Raw genomic sequence first — 13,437 nt, 5'->3', positions numbered from 1 at the left:
TGACTAATCCTGTACAAGCTGTTAACTGCATTCTGCACATACATTAATGCATACATTATATTTGATACAAACCAATGTACTGTAACATAAACATTTAATTCCTAGTGAAAATGTTTGTGTTCTCAGTTAAAAAAAAAAAACATGCTTCCTTATAAAAGTTTGCAAAGTTAAAATTTAATATCTGTATTTCCCTTAATGTTGCTTCCTTTTTTTAATGATTAATTCATCTAGTCCGTAAATACAACGTTTGAGCAAACAGTTTTAAAACGATTTAATATCCTGCTGAACGTACATGTTACACCAGAAGACAGAGCTGGACAAAAACTAAAGTTCTATTAAATGCATTTCTGACAAATGACGCATGTTCTTACACAAATAATGTGGACTACCATACCGTACTGTAATCAGGTTCCTTTCATAGCTAATCCTCTTGCTCCCTCTGCAGCTGAAGCAGGCTGGTACGATGTGCAGAGAGCCTGCTGGGTCCTGTGACCTCCCTGAGTACTGCACCGGTGCCTCCCCCTACTGCCCCTCCAACGTCTACCTCTTGGACGGCTCCTCCTGCCTGCACGGCCGCGCCTACTGCCACAACGGCATGTGCCTCACCCACGAGCAGCAGTGTGTCCAGCTCTGGGGATCCGGTATGAGACAGACCACACCCTCACCGTTGCCCCTGCTCCACCTCTCACTCGAGTCCGAACAGGTTCCTCGTCAGAACCACAGGTCACAGACAAGCTCTGACCTGAGTTCAGGAGCAGCTTCACTTTAACGCAGAAAATATATACAGTCTAGCTTCATTATAGCAAACCCCTCTGTGACCTGGAGAAATGTTCATTATATCAGGTTGTTCATTATAATAGGGTTTGGCAACTTGCTGTATCAGAATAATGAAGAAACGCCCAAATTGAATTGAACATCTTTATACAGTATACAGTAGTTCTTTCAAGACAACTTCACATTGATCAACATTTAAACTGTATATTTAAAAGAAAACAGTAAAGAAATGAAAAAAATAAAAAGTACACTTACATGCTGAATACAGTAATTCCGTGCTTCTAGATAGCTTCATATTTTTCGTGCTTTTCTCAATGCACTCTGTTTCAATCTTGTTACCTAAGTCATTTCCTGTTGCCATGGTTGCAGTTTGTGTGAAGATGGCAACGTTAGCTTACGTCACACATGAGTCACATGATAGGTTATCTATGAATTAGCCTACCAATGTCTTTGTTTTTACTGAGAGAATAACACATTCACACTGGAGAAAGTTCAGTGTCAGTCACTAGCGAGATCGTTTTGTCCGGGTAGATTTTGTAAAAGTGATCGTTTTAAAAGGGCTAATTTCCATTGAAAAAAACGGTTCTTGCTGCTTGGAACGTTAACAAAGGGGTTTTGTTATAGTGAAATTAGACTGTATCCATCTCAGTTACTTATGTGAGCAGGAGGATGATGGGAAATGTAGTTCTGAGAGGTCCATGCAGGTAAATGGGAAGCCACCTTGAAGCAGGGAATGCAATTTAAAAAAGTGGTCAATGTAAAAAAAAATAATAATAAAACAATACACACACCTTACGTAAACAGTTGTAGCAACACATGTACCATTTAAGGGGTTAAAGATGTAAGTCAGCTGGTATCTTACTTCTATAAAGACACTTTGACTGATTTAGAAGACAACTAAAACAGAAGAGCAAAAAAATGTTAATAAAAAGATTAACTGCAGTAAGAACAACTCAATGATTTGAAACATTAAAAAAAGCTTTGAATGTCATTTGAAGCTACTTACTCTTTTAAATGCATGTCTTGCTGAACCTGTAAATTACATTTAAAATGCATGGCACGAACAGCGCATCTCAACACCCTGTCACTGGTGCCCTGCTTAGGTGCGTGGCCAGCTCCCGACGCTTGTTTTCAGGATGTGAACGCTGCAGGGAATGCCTATGGGAACTGTGGGAAGGACAGCCTGGGAAATTACATGAAGTGTGGCAGGAGGTAAGCTCTGGAAACGGGATAGGGGCCTTCAGGTTAGGGGATACACTACGCTTCCAGTTCTACGCTTACCTAGTTGTTTCTCCTTGCTTGCTCAGTAACGCCATATGCGGTAAGATTCAGTGTCAGAGCGCCGCGAAGAAGCCCAAGGGGACCAACGCCGTTCCCATAGACACCACCATCCGCTTCAACGGGCAGGAGGTGAAGTGCCGCGGAACCTTTGTGTACGCCACGCAGGACGGGGAGGGAGATCTGCCTGATCCAGGGCTGGTCATGACCGGGACCAAGTGTGGGGAAGGGAAGGCATGTACTGGCATTGCTTGCACTAGAATGTCCCTGAATTGGTAGTTTTAGGCACACAATAAACGATGGCCTAGGGATTCAATAAAGAATTAAAATAAAATATGTTTGTGTCTCTGAACGTCAGCTGCATGTGCTTGTATATTCTCCTTTCCCAGTTTACATTATCATAGTCTTACTAGGTGTCTTTGTAACAGTTAACAAACATTAGTGCGTCATATTATATTTTGGTGATGAATCACTCTTTGTACACTCAAACTGATTGAAAGTAAGGTGATGCAATAGACCACAGCTGTAAATACCAGTACAGGGATAAAATATACAATGTATTTGTCAAGAAAGAACTATTTACTGAACAGTACAGTGAATGCACCAGAGCGAGGTTTCTATTTAAATTCTTTCAATTACAGATATGCCGAGATCAAAGGTGCCAGAATGTGTCGTTCAGTGAACTGGATGCCTGTGTCTCTATGTGCCACACCCATGGGGTAATAACACCAGTCTATTCTGTTTATCTATGTGCCACACCCATGGGGTGGTAATGCCAATCTGCTGTGTGTATCTGTGTAGTAGGGTTACCATATGACTCCATGTACACAAGGACAGTTTGTGACAGTTCCAGAATGCACTGGGGTGGAGTTGAAAAGCCTGAACTGTCCCAAACTGTCCTAGTGTACATGGAATCATATGGTAACCCTAACACCGGGTATGTGATGAAGGAGCTCGTCAGCCATAAAATACCCCTATGAAAACCCTCAAAGACTTTGTAAAGACTGTTTGTTTCAAATAGAAAACTGGACTCTGAAACATTTCATTTAAAGTGCTGTGTAAATGTTTGTTTACATATCTATAAAATTGCATACTTGCTGACAAAGATGCTTAACTGAATAATCAAGGTATAAAAGAAGAGATAGAAGAACTCAATGTGCTCCCCTGAGTGTGTAGCCATAGCGATGGGAGCTGGGAGAAGAACTCAATGTGCTCCCCTGAGGTGTGTAGCCATAACGATGGGAGCTGGGAGACATCCAGGGTTCGTATTCACAAATTTGGACTTGTCTTGCTCATGAACGAGTCTAAATGGAATTTTGGTCTTAAGTATGGTCTTAACTTTAAGACTACCCTGGAGGAGGCTTAAGTCCTAATGTGCTATTGACCACAGCTATTTTTAACTAACATGGCTCGACAGATAATACTGTACTATTTATCTGAACATCAGCCAGCTGTGGAAAATTGCTGAGAAGTCGATACCGTTTTGGGAGACAGTCAATTAAAATGCTAATAAATCTTTTTAAATACAGACCTATCTCCTCAACCAACAGAAGCCATGCAATTCCACCTTTGTTGCAGGTTAAAAAAAAAAAAAAAACGGTACATTACTATCTTTACAATCACTCAAACTTATTTAAATAAATGAAATTGTCAATTTTAGAGCATTTTCTCTGAAACAAAATAGTACAAATTGTTAACTATAAAAACACAGAAAAAAGACTGTACAATTAAAAAGAAAAGCTACCAAATTGTTTTATGCCGCAAGTTGCTCTTGTCAGTACTTGGATCGTTATCAGTTTTTGTTGTAAAAGTAATACATTCCATTTATATGAAGAATTACTAACTAATGTCTAAATGTCTGAGTCTGGTTTGGCAACTTGTATTGCTTGAATGTATTTATTATTAAAATGTTCTAATCACCATTTAGAGTAAATAGCTTTGTAAGACCTAATTCTCAGAGAGGAATAAGACTAGCAACAAACTACTCTGAACACTAATGTAACTTCTCTGTCCTATAACTGAATAGTTTCCTGCTAGTTTTAAGCCCTTTGGCGCAATATAAAATAGATTGATTGATAGTTTTATACTGTCAGGGTGGGGTTATTTTTCTGAAGACTTACCTTTGCACATGCAAATACAGAACACTATAGCTGTATTTTGTGCTGTAACATTACAGAGTGTCTTTAAACTCCACTCTGCCTCTCAGTAGGCTCAAGGTCTTTACTCCCTGCCTATCTCTTTACTGCAGGTTTGTAACAGCAACAAGAACTGCCACTGCAATGCGGGCTGGGCCCCCCCATTCTGTGATAAGCCTGGCCTTGGGGGGAGCATAGACAGCGGGCCTGTGCAGAATGATAGTAAGACCCTGCTTTTAATTTTGAAAGCATTCACACTATCAAAAGAAGTCAGAAAAACTGTACAAAAACACTGGGCTCTATTCACAAAACTTTAGCTTACTTAAAAAAAAATTTTGTCAATTTGTTTTTATGCATGAAATAAAGGTAGATATTCATGAAACTGTTCTGGGGTGTTGTGAAAGAAAATATAAATATTTTTTTCATAAAAACAGATGTGGGGTTTGTAATAAGGTCCAAGTATCTCAACTTGGGCCCTATTTTAAGCAAGTTCAAGAGAATAAGCAAGTATTCAGATAGGAATAAAATTATTTCAACACTACATAATTCAACATAAATCCTCAGAGAAGAGAGTCACTTCCCTGTGTTACAGCAGCCCATACTGGCCTTGGCGGTGGGATCGAAATACGCCTGCTGACCAGCAGTTCTCATGAGTTATTGTGGGGAGTTACTGCAGTGAGGGAGCAAAACTGACATGCTAAATTTTGAGGGAAAAAAATGTGTAATTGCTACATATACATGCCAACTTTTCATATTAGTACCCTGTTCCTCCACTGTACCTACCATCTCCTCTATAATGTAATCCCCCACGGTGTTCCTCCAGGTCAGCAGGGTCTCGTGGCTGGTCTGCTCTTTGCCTTCCTGGTGCTCCTGCCCGGAGTTCTGGGAATGTTCTCCTGCTGGAAAATCAAGACGTCCCCCTTTCATAAGTGGCGGGCCCGGAGGAATCAGAACACTCGGACATCAAGGTATTCACACAGTCAAAAACATACAACATTCAATAGCACAGCAGAACTTGTGCTGAGGAATGCCCGTACCAAGTTAAGCGTGCAAGGCTAAACTAACTGAAATTTATGCAACCAGGTAATAACAGCATAGGCTAATATTTGCAAACCTAATTATCTCTTTCTTGGTATGCATATCCCCGGAAACGGGAATCCAGAGAAAGCACCAGCATGTCACTCTTTAGATTTAAAAACATCTTCTCGAATAACTTGTGATTTGAAGTTGTAGGACTTGTGTCTGCTATGTAGTGTCATTCTTGCTTGTTAAATTGCTAGTCCCAGATTGGTGGCTACTTACAGTAATCCCAGGCTCTTTCTGCATTTTCCTTTTTTTAATATATTTATTGACAGAAATGAGGTGTCTGGTCAGAAGCCAAAAAATGGCCACCTGAACCCTGCTTTTCATTTGAAGACCATCGGATTGTCTAACAAACCCAACAACGCAAAGAAGGTATGTAGTTATATTATTATTATTATTATTATTATTTATTTCTTAGCAGACTCCCTTATCCAGGGCGACTTACAATTGTTACAAGATATCACATTATACATTATTTCACATTATACAGATATCACATTATTTTTACATACAATTACCCATTTATACAGGTGGGTTTTTACTGGAGCAATCTAGGTAAAGTACCTTGCTCAAGGGTACAACAGCAGTGTCCCCCACTGGGGATTGAACCCACAACCCTCCGGTCAAGAGTCCAGAGCCCTAACCACTACTCCACACTGCTGCCCACTGCAGTTATAGAATTCCTCCGTAAACAGGACACTTATCAGTGATTAATTTTTTAATCTATATGGACAAAACAAATAGAGTGGGGTAATCATTTATTGATTGCAGTCTCAAACAGATTTTACAGCAAACACGAACTAGCTGAAATTTGGCCTAAACAAGTGTCTGTGTGCTGGAGGCATGGCTCCTACCCCATTGAGAAGAGCTGAAGGGTGGTTGATGGGAGAGGGGACACAACAAGCAATATAGAGCTCCAGACTGACTGAAAAAAAATGTGGGCATCTGTTTTTTTGGGGCTAGGGGCCATTGGCGCTGTAACACAAAACATGCTGCCTCTCCCTTTAAAAACCTGTGTCAATATTCATGCACACTAAACGTCGGTCTGTAAAGAAAAAAAAAAAGCCACCATATCACATGTTTTAAACTGAAGTGTGAGAAGGTAACAATAAAAATGGGTCCATGATGTGGTAAGGAACAGAAAAACCAGAGCACTTATTGCTATGTTTTTTTTTGTTTTTTTTATTGCTCTTCCTTCCAGCAGTGATGTAGAGGACAGATCTGAAACCCCAGTCCACTAGAGCTGACATTTTGAAAAGAGCTTTGAAACAGACTTTAAAGTTATAAGTGTAAAAAGTTGTCAGGATGTTAACAATGAAAAGAATAATTTTAGGTACATTATAACATACAGGTAGTGGACAAAAAAAAACGGAAACACCAATGTAAAGTCACTTAATAGGGCGTTGGGCCACTATGGTATCCCGCTCTGTCGAGTTCTCGGCGGACCATTTTTGATGTGACTGGCTGCTCGCACCCCAGGTTGAAATTTGCAGTCAATTGATCTGCAGTTTCTCGCCTGTTTTGCCTTACCCGTGTGGAAGCCCTTGCTTTCAATATACTTGGTGTCTGTCATTTACTCAGGTGTTTCCATTTTTTTTGTCCACTACCTGTATATCATCTCGTGCACTCTCGTTCGGGGTGGTGTATATCATCTTGTGCTCTCTCGTTTGGGATGGTGTATATCATCTCGTGCACTCTCGTTCGGGGTGGTGTATATCATCTTGTGCTCTCTCGTTTGGGATGGTGTATATCATCTTGTGCACTGTTGTTCAGATGGTGTATATAATCGCATGCATTTGTGCTGCAGTCGCCCCACCTGAGTCGAGAGGTCCTGCCATTGAGGCCGGGGCCGGGTCTGAACGGATCCCAGCCTGTAAACATTGTGCGGCCCCTACGCACTGCGCCCACCCCAGACATCCAGAGGAACATCAAAGAGTTCCGGCCAGTGAAGCTCCCCACCACTCTGCTGAAATCCCCCGGCATGGCTGAGAAACTGATACCTCCAAAGAAACCTCTGCCAGTCAACCCCGCGAGGACAACCTTGGTAAGTCTGTTTATTGCATTGTCTTATATTTTTTGCATTGTCTTATAGTGCCCCTGACGTTTTGTCCTCCATTTCCCTTGAAGATGGTGTGTGACAGGCAGCCGAGGGGCTCTCCAAGCCCGCCTCAGAGACCCCTGCCCTTGAACCCCTCCGCAGTGCTGGCGAAGCGGGGCAGGAACGAGGTGCTGGTGTTGGTGCCGCCAGTGAGCAACAAACCCGTCGGGAAAGCTGCTGTCATCCCTCCAGCAAAACCACTCAAGTGAGTCCAAGAACAGCACTGTAGGAGAAGTAATAACACACTGTGTACAGCACCTGCTTAACAGAAAGCCTCAGGAAAACATTTTGGAGAGATCATCAGACTAGGATATTGTGTACCAATAGAGAGATGGAAATTGCATTTGAATCAAGAAGTATAAGAGCACTGTACATATGTGTGGCAAGATAGCGTCAGGAATGAGACTCGGAGGCTTTGAAGCTAATAAAACTGTTCAGGCTGGGCAGAGCCTTCACTGAACTTAACTTGGACAAACAAAATCACTCACTCACTCACTCACTCACTCACTCACTCACTCACTCACTCACTCACTCACTCACTCACTCACTCACTCACTCACTCACTCACTCACTCACTCACTCACTCACTCACTCACTCACTCACTCACTCACTCACTCACTCACTCACTCACTCACTCACTCACTCACTCACTCACTCACTCACTCACTCACTCACTCACTCACTCGTTCTGTCTTCTCTCCACACATCTCCCTAATGAGGAGAAGCTGTGCTTTATATAGCATGTGGCTGAGGAGTTGGTTGCTCTTTAATCGTGCAATCATACCCCCAGCCACACGCTCATATTGAGTTGACAGGGGTGGGTATTAACCCCATCCCTGCCAAACAAATAAATAACAAACCACATTTATTTACAGGGCAGGCCTCAGCCCTGACACAGTATGTCACATGTAAATTTGCACCTACATCTAGAGAACCACTTATCTAATTGTGGTAGACCTTGGTTGCAACATTCTTTGTTATTCACAATCTGGGGGTATATGATGGAACCTTATTGTCTGTACGTATGCCATGTTTACCTGTAGGCTACGGTATGAACATTGTTGTATCACAAAGCAGCTGTAATAACCTGCATCGAAACTGAACCCTCTTATGTTGAAAGTGTTTGAAGAGCATCCTTTTGGGATTTGGACATTCTCTTTTCATTTTAGAATCAAACTGGGCTCTTCCATAATAACTGTGGGATGTAAACTGCAAGAGGACAAAACACTGTCTTTTAATATTATTGCTTTAAATGTGATTCATTTTATTTTGCTTTGTTTTTCAGACCAGTCCCACCTCAAAAGTAAGTTTTCTTATTTAGTCGTACTATTTTGTTTTGTATTACTATTTTTACTTTCACTGCATGTCATTATTCGTGGGCTGCCCTCGAACTGATTTCCCTGTTAGGTGCGAGACTGTGTGTGTGTTTGTTACAAAGCAGGTTTTCCTATAAAATCCCCAAATAACCTCAAATGTTGCCTGGTATCAAACCGTTAGTTTGTTAGGCAGTGACACAGTCTATTACATGCCATACAATGTTAAATCAATGAGAGCACACCCCAGCTACTTTCTGCTGTTTACATATTTTTCCTAAACTACAAGTATGGTTTATAAAATTATTTCTAAAACATCAGTAGCAAAAGTCTAGAGAATCAATAAAAAACATTAGCACTAAATCGCCTTGCACTATAGAAAATGAGTACTTTTTCCCCTTCTTGGGGAATCAGACTATGTGTTTTACTGGTGTACTGACTGGATCATTTGGTTGTGTTTTCAAAGTCGTTTTTCCACCCTCTTAATTGGCTTTAGTTGTTTTTTCAATAAAGAACTGAAGATAGAAAAGTGCAGTGGCAATATTATATTCTAGAATCTTTTACAAATACTGCAATTTAAAAGGCATTTGTATGAGTTGTGACAGTCTAATACCAAATATCAACCATACTACAATCTCTGCTTAAAGAAACACTCTGCTATTCATCTCTCTTATCTCTCTTCCAGGCCTGTAACAGGTGCGAAACCAAACACAGCCTCTTTCCCCTTTCGGAAATGACCCATGACCTGAGGAGACCAATGATGGGACTGCAATGTTTTTTTGTTAAATGGTTACATTTTTTTAAGTGAGACTATTTGCACTATACAGTACGATATGTAGGTGGGGTTGGGAGCGCATCAGGCTGTCCAGTGGTCGTGTTTACTTCAGGATGTGTGAGGACCAGCACTGGAGGCTCCATGCTGGATCTCCAGAAACCTGGAGACTGCTGTCACCAACAACCGCCCACTCTACACAAGATGACGCAGTTGTGCACTGAGGATTGCAAACTGAGATTCGTAGAAAATAAATTAGAGAGGGAAATCGATCCAGCATATAGGGTTACCATAGGACTCCATGTTCACTGGACAGGTTGGGACAGCTCAGGTTTTCAACTCGCATCGCAATGCCTTTCACCGGTCTCGGGTACTTGTTTAGAAGAGAAGCAGGACTAAACATACCAGAATGCATTGGGGTGTGAATTAAAAAGCCTGAACTAACCCAAACTGTTCCAGTGAACATGGAGCCATATGGTAACCCTAATCTGTATATTATTAAAATTGTTTATTATTATTACTGTTAAGTATTTTGTAAGCATAATCTGCCAAAGATTTTCTTTTGTTTTTGCTTAAATTGTGATTGTACAAGGTTTTATTCTTTCATAAAAAGAACCTTTACCAAAAAGACATCTCATGAGAAAACAGCCTATCGCCACATCACATCCAGCAGTTTGCTTTTAGTTCGTTTTTAGTAATAGTTATTTTATTTCGTTAAAATTTGCACAAGTAGGCTTTCATTGTTGAAGATAAGGCATTCTCTCTTTGTACTGCACTAACAGAATGCATATTTAGTCAGGTATGGTTTACTTGCTGTCCATAAGCCACAGAGTCTGCACAGCACTACTTACCTATATACCAATATAAAGTACTTTCTATTCGGCTGTCATTGACTTCACACAGACTCAGGCCGGGATATTTCAGTCTTGAGTGTAATATGCTGGTATCTGAACTGTTTTCGTTTAAAAAAAAACATAATTATAGTTATACTGGGGTTCGAAAAAAACCATCCCAAAACCATCTCCATTTTGCTTTCTGAATTCCATTACTCATGCACAATTATTTGTCAGTACAATTCTCATAGTGATGTACCTTTTGCCTAGCTAATAATGACCCAGGATAAATGGATAACAATATCTACATTTGTGTTTAAAAATGTATATACATACGCAGTGCACAGGCTGCTGCATGAGTGGAGTGAATCTTATAGAAGTCACAGAATGCCTTTGGGGTCAGCAGCTTGAGGCAGAGTGCTCTTGTGATCCATCCGGAATGCTTTTAAAAAAGAGAAAATCATACTGGTTATATATATATATATATACAGTATATATATATATAACTGTAATTGTGTCTGAGTACACACAACCTTTCTGTTGATACAGTTTATTATACAATGGCAAGAAGAATTCCTGGCGCTGATTGCTCAGCCTTGCACTAGACCCGCGCTGTTATCCCAGCATAACATCACGGATCTAGTACCGGCAACCTCCTCACTGAAAACCGAGACAGACATATCAATCCGCCACAACTGTCAATAACACAGAATAAATTACACAATTCCTGAAGTGAATTGTACCTTAAACAACATGACAACCGATGGAAACCTCGTTTGGCAAAGAGCCTTCAAACACAGAGCAGCCAGGAGACCAGGCAGCACCTCTCAATGAGAGAAAAAAAAACATTACAAAAAAGAGGAGATCAACTCTGACAGACAAGATAGAATCTGACAAAAATGAAGCATCCATGAAACGACAAACCAGCTGGGCAGTCAAAGTCTTTTATGACTGAGTGAGTGAGAGTAACACAAATATAGACGTGAAAACTGTCACGATAGAACCCCTTAATAAAGTTTTACGACAATTGTATGCCTCTTGTCAGAAATAGCTCCGGAGAGCCGTATGGCATAAGCAGTTACGTGGTGCTCCGAGTGGGCACAAACAGACACCCGAGGCGTGATCCCAGCACAACTCACGGTATTGGAGGTATTAACAAAAGGGGATTGCAGTCATTATAAGGTGAATAAAGATATGGAATGCACATTTTATTTCTGCTTTATTTTTGCATTCATCTGAGGAAAAGAAGTTCCTTAGAAAGAAAGTTTTTATTATTATTATTATTATTATTATTATTATTATTATTATTATTATTATTATTATTATTATTATCTTTTGTTCTCCTTGTGGTTCATTGACCTCTTATTTCCAGTTTCTAGTGATGAAGTCTCAGGCTGGTTATAAAGGGTTAATGACCATTCTCTAGCCAATCAGATTTAAAGTTTTCCAGCCATTGCCATACAATTGCCTTTAATAGGCAATTCCCATACCCATGCGTTTGACTAAACCCTTCTGCACCTAATATAGCCCCTTATTCAAATAGATTTGTTTTTTAAACGCTCAGTATTATTAATATTTGAACATGGTTCTAGCCACCTGCATTGTTTTTCAAAGCTGTGCAGCTGTTCATTATCACAGTGGGTCGATACAATGACACATTGAGCCGCAAGGCTGGAAGCAGTTTATTCTTCATCAGCAGGGTGGTGAATATTAAACCATAAGCAGTACAGTATAAGCACACCAGCTGTGCATTTGGGAGGGATATTATTGGTGCTTTTGTGATTTTTGGAACAGTGTCATTTCTGTAATGTTTTGAGCTTTGCCTTCTTGACTGTCCTATCTAAAAATGAATTTACACTGTGCTAACAAAAAAATAAATTTGCAATTCAAAGGTGGACGATTTTTTTTTTTTAGTGACACACACACAACTGAACTCTACTGAAACTTTACCTTCACTTACATACAGAGCTGCAGCAATCTTAGACCGATGTACCCTGTCCTTGAACTACAGACAGCTTTCATGAAAACAGCCACATCGTTATTTTGGAATCGGATAAATGTTTCACTGAAAACTTCTGATTTATATCATATTTACATTTGAGATGCTCTGGTGAAGCGCCTCCCCTTCTCTGTTGTAATTCAAATACTTTGTATTTTACTGTAATTCTGCAACGACTGGCAAAAAAAAAGAATGTAAGATTAGGAAACCCCTAGTGCCATCACAAAAGACTTGAAAAAAACAGGTTTTGCTAAACAGAAATGTGCCTTGCGGAAGTGAAACCTTCATGCAGGCATGGCTGTTTGTTATTGTGTCTGCTCACCAACGTCTGTCAAGCATTTTGTCTTTATTATTATTATTATTTGTTTATTTAGCAGACGCCTTTATCCAAGGTGACTAACAACAACTAGGCTGTGTGAACTATGCATCAGCTGCAGAGTCACTTAGAACTACGTCTCACCCGAAAGACGGAGCACAAGGAGGTTAAGTGACTTGCTCAGGGTCACACAGTGAGTCAGTGGTTGAGGTGGGATTTGAACTGGGGACCTCCTTGTTACAAGCCCCTTTCTTGAACCACTGGACCACACAGCCTCCTGTCTCCCTCAACTTGGGTCAAAGCGTGTCAACCCACATCCTGAGGTGGGTCACTGGGACCCGGGTACGACCCAGGTACGTGGTTTCACATGCGGGATTGTCCGGACCTGGGTAGGAGTGCCAGTGTGAAAGGGGCTTTAGAGATATTCTACATATCGTTTTATTGGAGTGCAAAGCAGAAGTATTGCAGTTTTTTTTTATTCCAACTGACCCTATAGCAAAAGACTGAGACATAAACTGGTTAATTGTTCCAGAACTTGCCATCAACTACGAAAACTGAAACTTGGGAGAAACTAGGAATCGATTATACAGTTTTTGTTAGGGATATTGGAATCTCTGCATCCAATTCACAACATTATTTATTTAGCCTATTTATTTATTTAACCAGATTTACCCATTGAGGCCTCATTTACAATGGGAAACAATACAACACACAATTGCAATGTATAAATAAACAATGCAATAAAATGTGTGTGGTTCAGACTTAATCAGCAGCATACAAAGATCAAATAACAGAATAAATAAAACATATCTATATCTTAATGTGGACTGAAGGA

The 13,437-nt window shown here is 40.4% G+C and overlaps 1 protein-coding gene across 1 annotated transcript in view; it reads left to right on the top strand.

Annotated features, from left to right (window-relative positions):
* The window catches only part of LOC117421177 (disintegrin and metalloproteinase domain-containing protein 33-like), an 88,900-nt gene extending 76,718 nt beyond the window's left edge, over positions 1-12,182 (top strand). The window contains exons 14-24 of the mRNA XM_034035236.3: positions 446-641; positions 1,878-1,986; positions 2,082-2,286; positions 2,694-2,771; positions 4,301-4,409; positions 5,011-5,155; positions 5,543-5,642; positions 7,078-7,314; positions 7,398-7,573; positions 8,655-8,672; positions 9,368-12,182. Of these exons, the coding sequence (XP_033891127.3) occupies positions 446-641; positions 1,878-1,986; positions 2,082-2,286; positions 2,694-2,771; positions 4,301-4,409; positions 5,011-5,155; positions 5,543-5,642; positions 7,078-7,314; positions 7,398-7,573; positions 8,655-8,672; positions 9,368-9,419 (1,425 nt within the window). The 3' untranslated portion in view covers positions 9,420-12,182. The remainder of the gene's footprint in view (positions 1-445; positions 642-1,877; positions 1,987-2,081; positions 2,287-2,693; positions 2,772-4,300; positions 4,410-5,010; positions 5,156-5,542; positions 5,643-7,077; positions 7,315-7,397; positions 7,574-8,654; positions 8,673-9,367) is intronic.
* Positions 12,183-13,437: the final 1,255 nt, after the last annotated feature.

The sequence above is a fragment of the Acipenser ruthenus genome, chromosome 1, assembly GCF_902713425.1.
Source record: "Acipenser ruthenus chromosome 1, fAciRut3.2 maternal haplotype, whole genome shotgun sequence".
NCBI classification, from domain to species: domain Eukaryota; kingdom Metazoa; phylum Chordata; class Actinopteri; order Acipenseriformes; family Acipenseridae; genus Acipenser; species Acipenser ruthenus.
This window is presented reverse-complemented; position numbering and strand designations above follow the sequence as displayed.